The sequence below is a fragment of the Manis pentadactyla genome, chromosome 1 (genome assembly GCF_030020395.1).
Source record: "Manis pentadactyla isolate mManPen7 chromosome 1, mManPen7.hap1, whole genome shotgun sequence".
Classification (NCBI taxonomy): Eukaryota; Metazoa; Chordata; class Mammalia; order Pholidota; family Manidae; genus Manis; species Manis pentadactyla.
The window spans coordinates 1695297-1715257 of NC_080019.1; the positions used below are offsets into that span (position 1 = coordinate 1695297).

At 39.1% G+C, this 19961-nt stretch overlaps 1 protein-coding gene across 8 annotated transcripts in view; it reads right to left on the reverse strand.

Annotated features, from left to right (window-relative positions):
* Window positions 1-19961, reverse strand: part of NEK1 (NIMA related kinase 1) — a 174613-nt gene that overhangs the window by 124790 nt on the left and 29862 nt on the right. For all 8 annotated transcript variants that reach the window (XM_057501650.1, XM_057501795.1, XM_057501737.1 and 5 more), the window contains 7 exons: window positions 19326-19409; window positions 18494-18561; window positions 18270-18356; window positions 16242-16296; window positions 13776-13976; window positions 10413-10473; window positions 7564-7715 (listed from right to left, as the gene is read on the reverse strand). In XM_057501650.1, the coding sequence (XP_057357633.1) occupies window positions 7564-7715; window positions 10413-10473; window positions 13776-13976; window positions 16242-16296; window positions 18270-18356; window positions 18494-18561; window positions 19326-19409 (708 nt within the window). The remainder of the gene's footprint in view (window positions 1-7563; window positions 7716-10412; window positions 10474-13775; window positions 13977-16241; window positions 16297-18269; window positions 18357-18493; window positions 18562-19325; window positions 19410-19961) is intronic.

Here is a 19961-nt window from a genome sequence, read left to right on the forward strand (position 1 = left end):
GAAAAATAGAAATGAAACAAGTTATAATTGATACTACTGGAATACAAAGGACCATTAGAGACTACTGTGAATGATTATACCCCAACAAACTGGACAACCTAGAAGAAATCAATAAATTCCTAGAAATTTACAATCTTTATCATGAAGAAATAGAAAATCTGAATAGACTGATCACTAAAAAGGAGACTGACACAATAACCAACACTTTCCCAACAAACAAAAATCCAGGACTGGCTTCACTGGTGAATTCTGCCAGACGTTTAAAGATTTAAACCTATCCTCAAATTCTTCCAACTGGAGCAGAGCAAGTTTTTATGACATGCAAATATTTTTATGAAAGCTGAGTGATAATAACATGCATTAGCTTAAATTTTGGCGATTAAAATGCGATAGACAATATCCTAAGTGGTTATGTTTTTCTTTATAAACTTCTCATTTTCAAGCTTGATAGAAAATTAAAAATTCCTAACAGCTATTATATATATTTGAATGTAAAAGATGCTTTCGATTTTATGGGAGAAAAAAAGTCTTTTCAAAAAAATTATGAGTTATATAAAACCAAAGAAAAAAACATTTAAAATAACTTGGGACATTTAGTTTTTTCCTTTAGCTCCTTTGTTAAATCAGAAAAACTTTTTGTACATATGTTTACTATCTTTTTGGTTTGTATTTTATTTTCATCTTTTTGTGTGTGTGTTTTTTTACTGTTGCAAAATACAAGTAATAATTACCATTTTAAACAAATTTTTAATGTACAGTTCTGTGGCACTAAGTACATTCACACTGCTGTGCACAGAAATTTAGCTTTAAGTGGGATGTTTTTAAGTAAGCTCTATGATACTACAAAGGCTGATCAGTATTTGGTTCTCAGTGGTCTGGTTTAGAAAATCATGTTTACTTGCCTAAAATGTTTAAGGGCAACAATTTTACCTGAAATCCATAGTACTTTGTACTATCATCTGAATAATTTATCTGTCTTTCAGAATATTAGATAAAATGGTATCTATTATTCAGAATATTATTAACTGGAATCTGAAAGTTCGACAGCAGGCTGCTCTTGGGTACTGAATAAATATTAATTGAAAATGAGGAAAACATTAAGAAAAGCAAGATATTACTTGATTCTACCAGTTGTATGAAAAAATAAACAATTGGCTACAATTACACCCAAAGGTGAGGAGCCTTCTTTGTATCAGTAACCCAGTCTCACTAAGAGTTCTGGTCTCTCCATTCAGTCAGGCTAAAACTTGGTCAAGAGGTAAGACAACTGTATTTCTACAGGTCACCTAAGTGTGTATTCCTTATTGAGCTAATGACAAAAAAGATAAATACACACCTCTCCCCAAGGGTGACTTAATTCCCTGATAGAATACAGATTTGGTATATATATATATATATATATATATATATATATATATATACCAAATGTGTGGCTGTATTTGTAAAATGCCATTCTGGAGTAAATAAAGATCTCAAAAATTGTCTATGAAGTATGCCTATTAAACTGCCTATTTCACTGACCTCCGTGAAAAGAAATAAAACATATTTCCAAAGAAATTTTGATCCAGGGAATGATTTTTTGAAATGACATTTATGGAAGGGTGTCCAAGATGGCACTGGGAGATCCCAGATCCTGAACTCACCTCCCCCACAGACACACAAGGATCTGCAGCTACATGTGGATCGTCTCCCTCTGAAAAAGATCTGAAAACTAGACGAACCTCTTTCCGCAGCAAAGGATAAAAGGACGACACTGAAACAGGAAGGAGAAGCACAGACAAGGTCTTGCAAAACCACCACTCCTGGCGAGGCAACACACAACAGGACATTTACTTTGTATGAAATGTATAAAACATGGTCTCTGACTTTGGAAAGCAGATAGTCTAATAAACACAGCATTAAGAAATACCTATGAGGTACTAAAGCAGTTAGGATAAGGAATAAATTATTTTCCTGCCTTTTTTGGGGGGAAAGGAACAACTAGGGGAGAAATAAGAAAGGTCTTTAGAAAAAAAGACATTGTTCCCTACATCCCTTAGATTAGTGCAGAACAGGACCCTCAATGCCACCACTGCCCATGTGGCAGTGTCCCAGGACAAAATGCCAACATTATATTCTCTAACCTGCAAGCCAATAGCGTCAATATTCATCATACAAAGTGCTCCTTTTGCCCTTTATTAGGCTTTTGTCTCTTAGTTGGACTATAGGATTTGAGGCAGAAGTAATACGGTCCTTAATTTTGTCCTCTCCAAGGGCTCACAGTGCAGTACCACATGTACCCATGGAGGAGAGAGGAACAAAGAACATTTAAAGAGGAAGAGGGGTATGGAATGAAGAAAGAGCAAAGAAAACTACATACACAGTACAGTCAGTAACTATTGCTAAGTCCCAAAAAGCTCAGACTCAGAATTTAGGGGCATTATGGAGGACTGGTTGCTGAATGCAGGCCCAGGATATGCAGGCCTCCAGGTCACTGATTCGGCAGGGCACTATACTACCTACACGAATAGACTTTATGTTTTTCTATATAAAAAAATCCTGGGTATAAGTATCTTTAAACATCTGCGTTAACACAGGAAGTTAAAGGAATCAACATTAATTTTTACTATCTTTAGTACTACTATTGATAATCATCTTGGTAAACTACTTGTCTTTGTAACTAATAGTTACTAAAACTATTTTTATCCTTTGTTGACCTAATGGAATAAAGACACAGTGTTCAGTGTTCTCAAGACAGTAGGCCATTATCATTTTTTTCTCTTCAGCTTTTATTTCTTAACAGTTAATCAAATTTGCCAAGAACAGTAAACTGGCCTTTTTAGAGTTTTACTAAACTTTATGCTTGTTATTCATTCTTTGAAAGAATTAACACTGAGGGCCCTGACACCCGGATCACAGCCCATCTGCACTCATGCAGGGAACGCTGACCTCACCACGTGCCGACACCCAGGTCACAGCTCACGTGCACTCACGCAAGGAACACTCACCTCACCACGTGCCCTGACACCTGGGTCACTGCCCGCCTGCTCATGGGGCCTGCATGGTAACGCAGGGGACCGGCAATAAGCAAATAAATGGAAATGCTAGACAGTGATAACGTGGAAAAAACTAAAGCTGAATAAAGAAGCTGAATAAAAAACTGTGGGCCAGGGGTAGAGGGTGGCCATTATCTGACATGGCTCTAATCATACAGTGAGTTTTGAGCACAGACCAGAAGGGAGAAAACGGCACAGTTTCTCAAGGGAGAGCCTCCGGAACAGAAGAGCAAGAAGAAACGCATTGTTCACGTAAGTGTTTGGCACGCTTGCAGGCAACGAGGTTCCCTGGCAGAGCTAGCCTGACAGCAGCAAGAGGGGAGAGAAAAACGGGGCTGGGAGAGGTAATGGGGCAGCTGAGGGCGCGTTAGGCTGCCACAAAAACTCTGCGCTTTTCTCGGGGTCGGAGCAGGGGAAGCCCAATTCCTGACCGTCAGTTGGGAAGCAGCGCTCAGGCTGCTCCGGTAAGAACAGGTGCAAAGACCTAAGTGCGGAGGCGGCGGGCTCCGCCAGGAGACGACCATTACACCCCCGGGAAGACGAGGGCGGCCAGGAAGGCGGAGGGGCCATCTGACCGTGAGGGTCAGCGGGCTGCGGTGCTGAGAGGGTGATCACGGTGATCAGAGGTTTTTGGGAGGTCATGGAGGGGCGGAGTCGCCATTTACTGAAATAAGAAGGCTCCACCTGGGGAGGGGGTGGATTAGGGGTTCTCTCATGTATGTCAGTCCTGAGACGCCTGTTGGAAACCCAATTAGAGAAGCTGGGGCAGATATGCGTCTGGAGTCCCGCAAGGGAACCGGGCTGGAGACATAAACCTGGGAGTCGGTGCACAGATGCTGCGGATCCCAGGGCGCCACGGCATCGAGGGCAGACAGCAAGCACCGCGTCTACGGCGCTTCAGCGTTTGGAGGTCAGGGCGTGAGGGGGAACCCAGGAAGGAGGCTGGGAAGGGCGGCCGGCCACGCAGGAGGGCCAGAAGCACGCAAGGCTGGGATTCCAGTGAACAGGGTGCTTAGGAAGGAGAGGTCACCGAGTGTCGAGGCCGGGGAGGGGAGGACAAGTGGGCCCTGGACGACGGCGTGGAGGGGCCGACGCTGTGCCCGGAGCTGCTTCAGAACAGTGCTGGCAAAGTGGGCCCTGGGCAGACCAGGCTCGCGGGAAACGCGGAGAGAAGAGCTGGAGGCGGCAGGCAAGGTTTCGGGAGAGCTCTGCTGTCAAAGGGAGCAGAGAAAGAGCAGACGAGCAAGGTCTCTCCAAAGACTGAAGACCCGAGAGTTGCTGACAGTAACGCCGCAGCAGAGGACGACGGGGGGCGGCGCCCTCAGTGGTGAGGGGGCAGGGGGGCCCTAGACGGGCACAGGGACAGATGCGCCCACAGGAAGGCAGGCGGGGGATTCGCGAGCAAACAGGGCCGACGGGCAGAAGGGGTCACGAGTGTGGGACCGTTTTCTGCCACTTGGTTCTACTTTCTCAGTGAAATAGGAAGGTCATTAGCCTGAAATGAAAATGAAAAACAAAGTGAAGGTAAGAAATGAACATCTAGGAAGTGGGAGAGTCAAGGGGCGGGGGAAGTACAATCAGGTGGTCGGGAGACACCCGCCTGGCAGTGCGGATTATAGTTTAAGGGGAGACCAGGTACACGAGGTGTTTTCTCCGACCACAGAGCACTGCCCACGTTCAGGCAAGAAAGAGGACACAGCTGTGTTCACCATGTTAAGTTTTAGCTAGGTGATTTCTAATAATGGGAAAAAATGGCAAGAGATTTGAGGTTTGGGAAATTATTATAATGAGAGAACATGGAATTTAAGCCAGAAAAGGAAAATAAAAACTCAGAGAAGGAAAATGAAAAAGCTATGAGATCCATGGCCCCACCTAGGACAAAGACGTCTGCAGGCAGAGCGAGGAGCCAGACACGGGCAGCGGGCAGGGAGTGGGACGCCTGTAACTGGGGCCAGGGCCAGGGACTCTGTCCCTTGCAAGTCCAGTGCAATGTCCACAACCGAGAGCGCCACGGGGAGCTGGAGACCAGACCGTGGAAAGAGAACAATCAAGAGAGAAGAGCATGCACCACTGGAAGGACCATCTTTTTGGATACTGAAATCATCGAGAATTATGACAGTTGTGAGACATAATTATGAAGTGACAATGAGTCAGGTATTAAGCTCTTCAGAACACGAAGGGCTGCAGGTGACCTTAACGTGGAAGGTCATAGCAGGTGACACAGTCTGGCAGCATGAGCCCCGGAGCTTTGGGGGGTGGGTCAGGGAGCAGGGAACGCACCTCCCTTGTCCTCCCTCTAGACTGAGTGGCGTGAAGGGACTAGAGTGAAACCAGTCGCCATGGTGGAGAGCTGCTGACAGTGTGTCCAGGTTTTGCAGAAAACATGGTGCAGTCACACTTTAGAATATGGGGATCAGTTGATTGTGTCCTGTGAGAGGGCTTTGGGGTGGCCAGGGGCAGGGGGAGCTGTGTGGGGAGCAGGAGGAGGTCAGGGTGTGAGCAGAGCCCTGCACAGCTGAGACGGGCCAACAGGGAAAGCCTAGAGCCTTGGCTTCTTGTGGCGATACAGCAAAGACGGTCAACTGATGCGACGGGTTTGGTACACTCAGGCCCGAATCAACGCGATTCCAGAAACATGTAAGTAAAACTCGTGTTGCACATTCACGGGTCCTCCTGTGCCAGGGGATGGACGGACACAGAAACATTTCCCGCGCTTGCTGGCATGGCTAGCACTGGCCAGGAGACCATGCTGGAGGGACCCTGCAGCAGGAAACGGCCTCTCCTGACCAGCTGGCTTCTTCCTTGTTACTGCAGCACACGGGCACCCATGGCACTCGCCTCCAGGGGAGTCTCCAGGGGCCTCCAGCCAGGGTCCCTGCCAGCTTCCCCACTGAGTTTTAGTAGCACCCCTAAGGCCAGGGTCCCCAGTCTTGCTGGTGGCCCAGCCGGCATTCCAGCCACTACCCAGAGTTCAGCAGTGTCCAGTCATCGTCACCAGCACCTCAGCAGGCTTCCCAGCAGGTTCACGGTCCCCCCAGAAGCTTCCCAGGGTGTCTGCCGGCTCTGTAGGCAGGTTCTAGAGAGCCTCATGAGCTCCGCGGTGGACAGCTTCACATCTGCCAGCCCCAACTCGCAGCACTCCCGTGAGCTCCACCTTCGGGGGTACAGCCATTCCACACCCACAAAGGTCTGAATCTCAGCCAAGGCTGGGCTTGGGAGAGCTTCCGAACTGGGTCCCTTCTGCGGGTGCTCTGTCTCAGCACCAGGACAGTGGCTGCTTCCTGTAACTCCTATTTCTGCATTCTTTAGAGTTCTTTTTACCCCTTTAAGCTAATTTCAGAAAAATAGTTAACAATTATTTATATTAAACTTTCCTGATCAAATTATTGTGTTTTCTGTCCCAAGTAGATGTTGACTTATATAACTTGTTTGAAGACTGATATATAATTTTTACTTTATGATAAATTTTAACCAGTAACTGATCATTCCTACTCTGAAGTTTATCTTAAAGCAGTGTGTACACATATATATGCATGTGTATCTGAACATGTGTGTGTATGTGTGTGTATTATATATATATTATGTGCATATGTAATCCAAAACAAAATAGGTCCAAGTACACAGCTATTGATGTGAAGAAAAATATCAAATTCCTAAAACTAAGTGTTCTTTGGCATGTCACCAAAATGTTACAGGCCTTAATTTTCTCATCTGAAATACAACAGAGTATATGATCACATTCCTCCCAGTTCTACGACTTTGACTTATTTACTTGATTGTGAATTCTCAAATACAAAGTTTTCCCAGATTTTTATCAAGTGTATCATAGATATTTACTTGTTTTATGCATAGAAACAAATGGCTCTGGTTTGGTTGTTCAAAAGAGAAAGACAAGTACCAAATGATTTCACTCATATGTGGAGTATAAGAACAAAGGAAAACTGAAGGAACAAAACAGCAGCAGAATCACAGAACCCAAGAATGGACTAACAGTTACCAAAGGGAAAGGGACTGGGGAGGATGGGTGGGAAGGGAGGGGCAAGGGTGGGGAAAAAGAAAGGGAGCATTACGATTAGCATGTATAGTGCGTGGGGGGCACTGGGAGGGCTGTGCAACACAGAGAAGACAAGTAGTGATTTTACAGCATCTTACTAGGCAGATGGACAGTGACTGTGAAGGGGTATGTGGGGGGGACTTGGTGAAGGGGGGAGCCTAGTAAACATAATGTTCTTGATGTAATTGTAGATTAATGATACCAAAATTAAAAAAATTAAAAAAAAAAGCAAATTCATTTATAACATCATTTTCTTTTTATAGCACCAACTACTTTACTTAATACATCTACTTAATGTTCATGACTTCTATGAAGCTTCTTAGCTTCAGAAGACAGGTGAAGCAGAGATCAGCACCATTCTTTAGCGACTTAATAAAAACGATCCTATTAATATCAAGATAGCTGAACTGAGTTGAAATAAAAGAGGGTCAAACTGAATTTGTTACTAATACACAGTTTGTAACATGGTCCTACCTGTTTATGTTTTTGGAGTGGTTTCTTTTCATGTAATTTTTTATCTCCAAATTTCTTATATGTTAAAGGTACTCCATATTTAGCAGCAGGCTTTGTAATTTTCTGAGCAGGCACAACAGAAGCCAAGCTTTGTCCTGAAGTTGGTCTTTTAGCTGTATGAAAAGACACAGGGAATTTTTTAGAGTTCTTTATATTAAATCTTTAATTTCACAATCACTGGCAACACTCAGAGCTTTCCATGAAACATCTTGTTCACTCCTGAGCAGGTCTTCATTAGAACTTTTACACTAAAGCCACTTTTCTGAAAGAAACAAAGAGCTTCACTTCTCTAAGATGTTGGAATTTCCCAAATAAAAAAAGCACATCACTAATTTTGACTGTGGGTGCTAATTGTACGTATTTGTGAAGATACTAAAAACACTGCATCATAGATTTAAATGGGTGAACTGAATGGTATATGAATTTTATCTCAAAGCTGTTAAAAATAAATTTAAAAAATAACATTCACTGTTTCAGAAATTACTTTCAAAATCAGGACATAAACTTTAAATGCAACTGTTAAATATTAATTAATTCCATCACTATGAGCAACTTTAATACTTTCTTCATATATAATCTGAATGATGTCTATATGGACAGACCCACTGAAAACACACTTTTAAGGGTTCCATGAAATGGATTCCTTTATGCACTGCTGGTGAGAATATAAATTGGTCAAACTTTCTGAAGGGCAATCTTTATCAAGAATAATGTTTATGAATGGCTTTTAAAGAGATCGGAGAAACAAAAAATTCACACACGAGGATAATACCTGCAGCAATATGTATTAAACTCTTGCTGAAGTCTAACCAGGTTCCGTCTTAATGAAAAATTCAAGAAAAACAGTTAAACTGAAGAAACTGGAAGTAAATCTATGACTTACATCTCTCAAAGATGATAAAGGAAGTTAAAGCGTATAGTCTCTACCTACCAGACCTCCCTCCCTCCCGGTTTCCACACCTGCTAAGGGGCCCTTCTGATCCAGCCCCCACCCAAGCCTGAGGAGAAGTCGCTCTCTTCCTCTTGCAGCCTGGTCTCTCTCTCTCAGGCTTTTATCATGTGCTGAATCAATTCAGATCAGCCCCTTTCAACAACTATTCTTCCTTTCTAGGAGGGGAAAGAAGAAGAAAATCTAATTGGTAGTACACAATGAAATACTAACATTAAATGCAGTTCTCAAAGAATAATTGCATTAGAAAATGTCCATTGACAGTGTGAATTAAAAGAAACAAACCTTTGTTTCTAACACTGCTCCAATTTTCAATGATTATGCATATGTTATCACAGAAAAAGCACACCAAATACGACAGTGTGTATTAAAATTAGGGGCAATTTTTATTTTCTTTTTAATTTTTATAATGACATTTATTCATATAACATGATTAATAGTTCATTTATAAAGATAAAAATAATATTAGCCATTTAGTTGGCATTTTAGAGATTCAAAAGTAACGTGTGTTGAAGATAGGGTAAGGCTTTCCAAACACACACTCCAACAGTGTCCTAACAGGAGTTAGGAATTATGAAAGTTCCACTGTAAGATCAAATCAGAAGGCAGATATACAAAGTCACAACCCTGTCGCTGGGCCGGCAAAGGGGCTAGAGGCACAAAAGCATACAAATGAAGATGTCCAGAAAACAGATGTGAGTAGTCCCCATTCGCTCCCAGAGAAGCTGCAGAATTGCCCTCCTGATCTTGACTGTCTCTCGGGCTCAGGGACAGGGCTCCCCGGAGCTTTGTATGGGGGGTGGAGCACACGGAGCCTCACGGGCCCACCAGGGGCAGGATGCCTGCCTCAGCCCCACGCCGCTAAACATCTCATCCGCCCAACTCCTCCCTCAACAGAACAACTTCCTACTTCCTACGCAGCTTTCCTATGGGGAAAGGATGTGCTGACGTGCATTATTTCTGGCTTTTGTAACAACGAGGCTTTGATTAAGATCGGACTTTTCCTGAGACTTGACGGCCAGGAGCGACATGCTGACCCTGCCGTGCACGTGCCCCCGTGTGAGTTCTGTCTGAGCGAGTTCACTTCCCAGGGACTGACAGCCGCTGCACACTGACAGGGCGGGTCTGAGCATCTCTAAGAAGAGCTGAGTGCAGCTGCCTCCCTGCGAACCCACCGTCACACCACTTCAAGTTACGTGGGCTCTGTTTTATGATATGGTATTTATTTTTATTAATTTACTCAAACTCAGAATGGGGTAGACCATGCAAAGCAATGTCTGAGAAATAATATACTCTTCAAATCTTAATTTCCACTGGCTTTAGAAATCCACTCTGAAACTCTTCTATCTAGAGAAAAATAACTCCCCTCTCACATAAAGGGATGGTATATACACAGCCTGTAACCATACCCACGACGGCACAAACATCCTACTGCCGCTGGCCTCGTTTAGAAGAAAACTATCCTTGGTAAGATGCCTGATTTCACATTAAGTTTGTTTTTAAAATTTTCAGAATATTAAGTATTTCTCAAAGAAAAGTATTTAACACAACAATTTACACTTAAGACATTTTATAATATTCTATGACAATGTTCTCAGAATATCAGCTAAGTATTTGATAAGATAGATTTCAAGATACATTTCATTTATGTATGGCCAACAAGAAATGGACATTCTGTTATAAAAAGGTGTTATATATTATCATATATGCAATTTAAAAATGCATTTCCTTTGCATTTTTATCTGTAATTATCCCAACTTATTATATCTACACATATCTCTAGTATAATTAGTAGATATTACTAATTAGTATATTGGTTATTTGCAAAAAGGTGAAAGGATTCAAATTAAATTCCATTTACCTGGTATAGGCTGTGCTCCAAACTTGGAAAATGTTTTTAGACAAAATTCTTCGGCAATAAGCTTAGATTTGAAAGAGGAAGAAACAGAAAGGATGTTAAATTTCCAAAATAAAAAACCTATTCTTTAATAAGAATACATTTTTTTTCCTTTTACAGTCACAATTATACTGCCAAATAAACTGGACTAATTAAGCCCAAGTAATCCTTTCACCAACTTCCTCTCATGACAACCGCCCCCTATCCTACCAGTTTATTTTTAATACTTCTCCAGACAAACTTTATTCTCAAATTAACCTAATGGCCACAAAGGCTCCCATATACCGCTTGCCTGTTCTATGTCTCAACAATTTAACACAAAACCTCCTGTTTGGAACGACCTCCCAGTATAAGCATCCATATCCCTTATTTACTTCAGATTAACCCCTCAGTTATTTCAATTTTACTCTGAATCTTCTCAGCCTCTCCAATGAGTTTTCACTTTTATCAATACGTAATTATAAACATGTTATTGAATAAATATTTGAATATTCTTACATAATTTAACAAGTGTGTTTTACTATTAGTAAAACATTCCATTACTTACTCCCTAGCATTTATGAACGTATTTTGAGAAGACAAAATCATTATCCTTTCCTGCAAGTAATTTTCTCTCCCAATTTGCTACATTATTTTAAGTATTATTGGGCAACAACTCTATTCCTAATGAGTCAGAGCTTATCCATGACTTATCAAGCCACATGCAGAAGGAAGTTTTCAGGGTATGCAAGACTGAGAACTGGGCCCTGTCACCTTGGCTGACAACACTGACAGAATTACGGGATTAAAAAAAAAAACTGTACAGAATATTGTAGTGAAATTGGAAATAATAGTTTCCAATAATAATGATGCAATAAAGCTCCTAAGCTGTTCCAAAGTTAAAGCCTTACAAAATGTATCACAAACTTTCTCATTATAATACTGAACAAGTGATATACAGCAGAAGAGAAATCTTAAGAACAAAAGATAAAATTTGTCATGAAGAATGAAATCCAAGCGGTGTCTACCTAGCAATGAGGGGCTATGCATATACTAAACATGTCCTTTTTTCTTTCCATATAAGTTTTGATGTATCAGGCTAGAATATATTTTTCACTGCTGGCTAGGTGAAGTTCAGTGCTTCAGCCTTGAGACTGTATGTCCTAATTGCTGGTATGGGGGAGAAGAAAAATCAGCAAGATTAAATGGAGCCATTCTTTCTTCCCTAGTCGTTGCTAAAAAACAGTAGTATATTGTACCATAAATTTGTCCTTGAAAATGTTACTTATAACAGAGGAGGTCTTATAAAACACCCAGGTTTCAGTATTGCTGCTATGTCCCATAGAAGTAACCTTTCACCTCCAAATTTTAACTGACTTTCTTACTAATGTGCTGACTGGTAGTAACAGTTAAATTCTCATCCCTGTTTTCTGAAGATTATTTGTTCACACACATGTTCTGTTAAGCCAGAGGACATACAACACTTCCCTCTCATCTCGTGAGCATAAAAAAGTAATAAAATTATGATTTTGCTAGATATCTAATTAACAGATGAGTTTAATAGTGATCATTTAAATTAACAAAAGCCACACAAAACATATAATGCAAAATAATTCCAGTTCCAGGTGATCATATTCATATCAATAACTGAATTCTAATTGATTTGATATAAATTTTTCATAAATCTTGCCAAACAAAAATTTAATTCAGCTCAACAAATATTTATGATGCACCTATATGTGAGCACGAGAAGGGAAATCATGAGTCAGTAATCTATTATACATACTCATAAAGCCAACAGAACAACAGTTTGCCATCATTTTCCATCAGAGAATATAATCATATAAATTACACTAGGACATTTACATTAGTGTAATAAAGCAATACACGATGTTTCATACAGAATATATTGAGCACTTTACGTGCATCATAACTTAGAATCCTCACAACCACCTCAGGGTGCACACACACTCACGACCCCACTGCTCACAGGAGAGGCACAGGAGCATTTGATGGTCTTGGCTGGAGACCCAAGAGGGCACAGAGCAGATGGCGGCTGCGGGAGCCGCAGGGGGGACCCAGGAGCTTCGGGCCAAGGGGCACGGAGTTTGCTCACAAGATGAACAGTGTTGGAGGTGCAGGTGGTGATGGATCTCCAGCATTAGAAATGCATTCAATACCACCGAACCATACACTCAAAAATGGTTACGATGACAGATCTTATGTGTATTTTACCACAGTAAAAATTTGGAGTTATTTTACCACAATAAAAATTTGGAGAACAACAGAAACCTTAGAGTCAGAGGAGTGATTTTGTGATATTGTGATTCATACTAAGAAATATACATTTGGTCTTTGCCCAGTTCCTGGCTCACAGCTTATAAAACCCTTGGCAGTTCCTAAATGGTGGGAGCACGAAGGTGGCTTCTGTTATTCATAACAAGCCCCTTTCAACCACACCTGGATTTATATTGAGGAGGTGACTTCTGGAAAGCCCCTCAGGAACCCAGCAAGGTGATTGGAGGGTTGGGATTCTCTGACCCACTCCCCTGCCCTCAAGGGGAGGACAGGGCTGGAGTTTGAACCATGGCTAAGTGCCTATGGTCTCGTCAATCATGCCGACATAATAAAGCCTCTGTGGAAAACCAACAAGACAGGGTTCCGAGAGTTTCCGGGTTCGCAAACATGCCCAGAGGGTAGTGCACCCAGTTACAAGGGGACTTAAGCTCCCGTACTTGCCACCCTTCCAGACCTTGCCCTGTGTACCTCTGCATCATGCTGTTCATCTGTACCCTTTATAATACTCTTTACAGTGAATTGGTAAACATTAAGTAAATGTTTCTGTGTTCTGTGAGCTGCTCTAGCAAGTTAATCAGACCAAAGGCTGGGGTGGTAGGAACCTCTGGTCAGTCAGAAGCACCGGCGACAAGGTAGACTTCCAGGTGGCTTCTGCAATGGGGGCAGTGTGGTGGGACTGAGCCCTAATCCATGGGATCTGATGCTGTGTCCACGCAGACAGGTCAGAACTGAACTGAATTGCAGGACACCCAGCTGGTGTCACAGAACTGCTTGGTGTGGGAAAAACTACCAGATGTTCAATGATCAGAAGGCCAGAAGCTAAGTGTTACGGGTTAAAAGGCAACACAGGAGGAATGTCTTCCCTCCCAGAGACAAACAGGACGGGAAGTGTGATAGAAGACCGGAGAGGCAGGTGGTCCCAGCACAGTCTGAAAAAGGCACTTGCCCCAAAGTCGATGTGCTCTCCCCGCCCATCGGAGGGCTTGTCCTAGTTAAGCACCATAGCCCTACTGTTCAATTATAATTATAAAATTAAAAAAGAAAACATACCTGAGGTGAGAGAAAGTTTTCAATGCGTTTAGCTATAAAACCTTTCTCCAATATGGAGTTGACTGATGGTCTATTCCTAGGATTTCTTTTAAATAACTGAGAGAGCAAACTGCGGAGATCATAAGAATAATGCAAGGACACAGGTGGAAAGGATCCAGATATTATCTTCAGTACCAGGTTTTTCATATTGCCAGCTTCAAACTGAAACCCAGAAAATAAATCAACACATATGAATGTAAATAAATTGAAAATAGGAATATCAGCAATGAGACATAGTTCTTTTCCTATCAATACAGGACAGAAATAAGATCCTTTTTCAAGTATTTTAAGCAACATATGTTCTTTGGAGCAAGGTTCAGTTGGTTATTTATAAATATATTTTGAAGAGAGTATCAGTCCTTATAAAGTGTTATAACTTACTGTAAGGTTAATTTTTACCTACTTAAAACACCAAAAGATGGACTAGAGTTATTAACTAAAGATTTTCTAAAACTTAACAATAATCAAGATGATAAACAAACAAACCTGATGATCTTCATTTAAGCCCTGCCTTCGGGTGCCCTTAATGTAGTGACTAGAATAGGAAATTAACTACAGAACACTAAGTGTTCAGGGAAAATATAATAAACACAAGTACTAATTACTTTCCTTCTCATTATTATTTTTAAGTGTAATGGTCCCAAAAGCCATGGAATCAGCCATGCAGCAAATATTCCAAAGGAGAATATAAACCACATAGATAGGAATGTATACTTTAGGATTAAACACAATATAAACTCTAACTGAAGCAAAGAAACCCCTCTAACCAACCAATGAACACAAACAGGAGGTGGGACAGTTTAAAATCTGAAGATTTCATTTTGGAAGTAAGTAGAACTAAGCTTTTTGACAACTCTGTGAAAATATTATAGAACAGTTGTACACTGCCAATACATTCTTAACATACACACTAGGAAAACAAAACATGTTATAAGTGAGACATTGGTGATTATATCAAGGATAAATGAGCACTGTTCAATGAATTCTCCTATACATTAAAATAGGTCACTCAGTTCATTAAAATTTGAGTACCTTTTACATGTCTAGAAATATCTAGGCACCTAAGAAGGAATCCTACATGCAAAAAGATGTTATTGTATTCCTTCACTACAATCCACTTTCATTTCTCTCTCATCTGACAAGCTATTCATAAAGGTTATTTAGTGAATTACTTAATTTCATGTGTCCACTTCAGAATAAACTATTTCAAAACACAGAAGCAATGATGACAGAACAATACAGATGAAAAGATTCTTTAAAATATACTGTGTAGATCCAAAATGACTCTATGTCATGGAAAAATTAATCCTTCAAACATGTATCTTCAAATATATATTATTTAGAAATAAACACCATACTACATCACTTTGGCAACCTATGCTTAAGAAAAATTTGTAACTGTTGAATCATTGTATTATACATTTGAAATCCATATAACATTAGTATGTCAATTACAGTTCAAAATAAGTTAACTTTAAAAAAATAAAATATGATTTTGTAGCAGATATCACCTAAAAAAAAAAGGAAGAAAAAAAAAAGAAAATCTAAGGCAATACAGAAGGTATGCAACCATGAAAAAACACAACAAAGAAAAATACCCCCCAAATAATGTAAGGCAATAAAAACAGGCTATAAAACTGCTTATACAATATAATCAAACTTTCGATAAAAAAAAAAAACTTAACTCTATTTATAAATTAATCTAAAAGAAAGTCTGGAAAGAAACTAAATATTACAAGTAGTCATTGCTGTTTAGAAGAATTGTTTTTGATATTTCTTCACATCTTCGTATTTTTACCTATTTTCTTAAGTTTTCTGTAATAATACATTATTGCTAAATCAATGGGGGAAGAAGCATTTTCAAATGGCAAGATTTTGAAATGGAAAGTGATAAAAAATCAACCTATTTAGGACAATAGTGCCCCACCTTTTAGTGTATTATGTGCCACCTCAAAAGCCTTAAAAGTAAATATTTATGTACTTTGAATTAAAGTGTATTTAAATTGATAAAATTCTTTAATGTATAGGTAAAAAATATTTTTTAGATAACTTCAATTCCAAACCAAAATAATCTGGTGTTTTGAGAAAAACTGCTAAAATTAAACTAATAAAATTTGTTAAGCTAAAATATCAAATTCATATATAAATTTAACATAAAAAGATGGTAAATTAATTTCTGTCTTTAGAAATAATGTTCCAGAAAAAAGTATGATATATGTGTTATAATAACAAATATATAATATGCATACATGTTAAGGGAAAATCTATTTAAATTTATACTTTAGAGATGAGAAATTTAAAACTGACAGAGAAGAATTTCTAGTATCAGAGGGTTATCTGAAAGATGGTATGTGACATTTAAAAAACAGAACTATTATAGGCACTTTTTGACATAATTTTTAAAGCATTTCAGAAACTTCTACTTACTGCATGTTTAAGTGTACACATCTCATAAAGGACACACCCCAGGGCCCAAATGTCACTAGAAAAGAGAAAAATGAGGAATTTTCTCTATCAGAATTTACTTACAATTTCTTTCATTTAAAGGAACAAAAACAGCAGAAAACTGCTTTGCAAAAATGTACTATAAAGCATGTCCTTTAAAATCTTAGATTTCTGCCAAAACCAAGTGGCAAAAGCAGCTTTCACAGATTAAAAAAATTATACCCCCAAGCAATTATTTTAAAGCTTCATTAAAGAAATTTAATATTTAAGAGAACAAAATCAGTCACTTTATGGATATTCCATTTAGTTATTTTATTTCACAAAGGTCAACTACTTCTTTCAGTTATTTGCAAAACAAAAATATGTGTATTGTATTGTAATTAAGATAAAAAATATGTATTGTAATTAAGACAATACTAATTTACTAAAATTAAATTTGAAATAAACCTGTGATAACTGAAATATTATGTGAGAATATATATATATTACTTTATCCTAATTTAAAGACTAAATACACTTTCTTCTTTTTACCTGGTCTCTTCCTCTTATACCTTAAAATAAACAGATATTTTTATAGTTAAAAAAAAAAAAGACTATTTCTATTTTTATAAGGAAAAACCCAGAGTCTGCAGCTACAGTGGCCTCGGCAGTCAGAGGCAAAAAGCCCTGGTCCTGAAAGCTGGGCCTGCTGGGAAAGAACCAAGTCCAGCACTAACATCCTAAGGTTATCTTCACCCAACCTCACAAAGTCTGCAAGTACAAAACCTGTAATCCCCCAAATCTATTTAATTTCAAGTTTCAAGTGGGAGAAAATGTAAATGTAAGCAAGCAATTTAGTAACTTGTATGTGTGACAAACTAAACAATATAAACAAAAACATTAGACTAATGATCCTATTAATAAAACATTTAAAAAGACATTGAGAAAAATATGAATGTCTAAGTATAATTCATGAAGCTCATCCATTACATTTTTAAACCATTTTTACCACGAAATTACTTTTATATAAAATTCTCCGAGGGATGACTAAATCCATTCCTAATTTAATGATAAAGACTGACATTTTTCAGAGTTTACTTATCCACAGACAGAAACAGCATTAAAATGTAGAATTACTTCAGCTCAAAGAAAATGCTGCTGTCCATTAGAATATCCACTGGTAATAGATCCCATGGACTAGACTGATCATTGTAACTTAAACTGGTTAAAAAATATATTGCTAGGGTGATGTCCTTGGCCTCTACTGCTCAGGCCTGAAATACAGCTGCTTCTCCATCCTCAAGAAAAAAGGGGCTGTGGGGAGGAAACAGCGATCATAAATACATGAATCACTGCCAGCCACGTTCCCCTTCTGGCTTCTATGAGTGCTTCCAAAATTAAGACCGATGTTTCTTGGGTGGGATTTTTCCACTAGAAAGAGTGGTAATGGGAATTCAGCAGCGGAATTCCCTTCCTGCCCACATGTCCTACAATCTGTTAGCCACAGAACAGCTCAGTGATGAGGAATTCGGGCTTGGGGGCCAGATGCACAGGACTCTGAAGTCCCTTTATGGCTCTCAATCCAGCTTCCGTGTAAAGAGGAGGAATGACTATTACCTACAGCTCACAAGGTTACTGTGAAGATTAAAGTTAATTAACACAGAAATCATTCAAAATAGTGCCTGGCATCTAGTAAGTGTTCAATAAATATTATATTGAACTACTGCATATATAATAGGGACTATTACAAAGAGAAAGACCAAAGAAACCACTCTATTTTCAATGACTTAAATACTATAATTAAGTGATTCTTTCTATAGTTCCTTCAGCAAGCTAGTCAAATAGTTTCTTTACAATTCCCCCATCATATATTTAAAGTGTGTACAAACACACATGTAGATATGCACAAATAATGTATTTACATATGTGTACTACTGATTTTAGTATACATTAATAAGTACAGTTAATAAATACAGTATAACAGAAAAATGTAAAGGGAATATATCATGTAATGAATCTCATTTGAAATACCTTTTGTTATTGTAAGGTTTGTTTTCACAGATTTCAGGTGACAAGTAATACGGGGTCCCTATGCAAGTGCGAGCCAGCTCTACAGTACTACAACACAAAGAGAATTAGTGGAGAAGCATAAGATACTTAAATGTATTATTATAAATTATCACATATGCATCATCATGAGTTAAAGTTTCACTGAAGACATTATATCAAAACAAAGTGTAAAACTGTTATGTTACCTATTAAGAACTCTAGCGATTCCAAAATCTCCAAGTTGTATTGTCCCACCTTTGGTTAAAAATATGTTCTGTAAAAGAGATGGGAAAAAAACCCAGAAATATTGTTACAGTTCACTTCTGAGTTGATAACTTTTATCATAAAAATGAATCCAATTTAAAAATAATGCTGGGATAACTGGATACCCACATGCTAAAGAATGAATGTAGACCTCTATCTCACACCATACACAAAATTAACTCGAAATGGATTCTAGACCTGAATATAGTAAGTAAAACTATAAAACTCCTAGAGGAAAACATAGGAGGAAATCTTCCTGCCATTGGGTCAGGCAGTGGTTTCTTAATGACACAAGCAACAAAAGAAAATGTAAATCATTTGTCTTTAATATTAAAAACCTTTGTGCAAAGGACATGATCAAGAAAATGAATAGACAACCCAGAGAACTGGAGAAAATATTTGCAAATCAATTGCATAGGAAAACAATTTCCAACCTAAAACTTATATCCAAATTATCATTAAAAAGAAAGGGATAAAGTAATCTTCAGATACACAAGATCTCAAAAAAAAAACCTTCAACACATTCTCTGGACTTTTTCCATCACAACGAATGAGTAAACCAAGGAGGAGAGGACGCAGAAAGTGGGCAGGAGCGCTCACACAGGCCGGGCCTGCGGGGCATTTCCACGTCACAGGGAGGGAGGGGTGAGAAGGGAGAGGGCGGACCCTCTGGGGCAGACTGGGCTTAAGACCTCTGGCCGCGGGCGGTGCGGGCCCCATGTCCTCATCCATTTGGAAGTTAGAATCTATGTAGAAGTGACAGAAGAAACATACCTGTGATTTTATGTCTCGGTGAAGAATTTTTCTATCGTGTATGTGTTTCAAGGCCAAACATATCTGTACAAACCAGTCCAAAATCTAGGGGAAAATCAGATCTGTCATTCCTTATAGAATTAACATTACACAGTACTCTTTCCCTGACCACTAAAAGGGTTCAGGAAAATTTGGGGTTAAGGAAAACTAAATCCTTAAAAAAAAATGTAGGCCACAATTTTTAATTTCATTATAATTAACATCACTAACACTGAGTAGATATTCAAGCCAAACGGCACATTACATGCAGGGCGCACATTGACTTTAAATGCAAGAGGCTCTACTGAAGCTTCTCTCGTACATCAGCATTAACATAGAAACTTCCACAGAGTGAAGAATGGAAATCCTTTACATTTTATGATACAATGATGGAGAGTGGTTTTTCTTTGTTTTTAAATATACCTTTTTTCTATATAAATAAAAACCATGAGGAATAAAATTAGGCTGGCAAGCTGGAAGACATCTCTGACTTTTTTCTTTCCCTACATTCAAGTAGAGTTGGCCCCTGGAAAATAAAAAGGCTTAATTTCTATCTCATTCCTAACACCAAAGGAATTCCAAGGAGATAACATCTTTAAATATGAACAAATTAAAGTA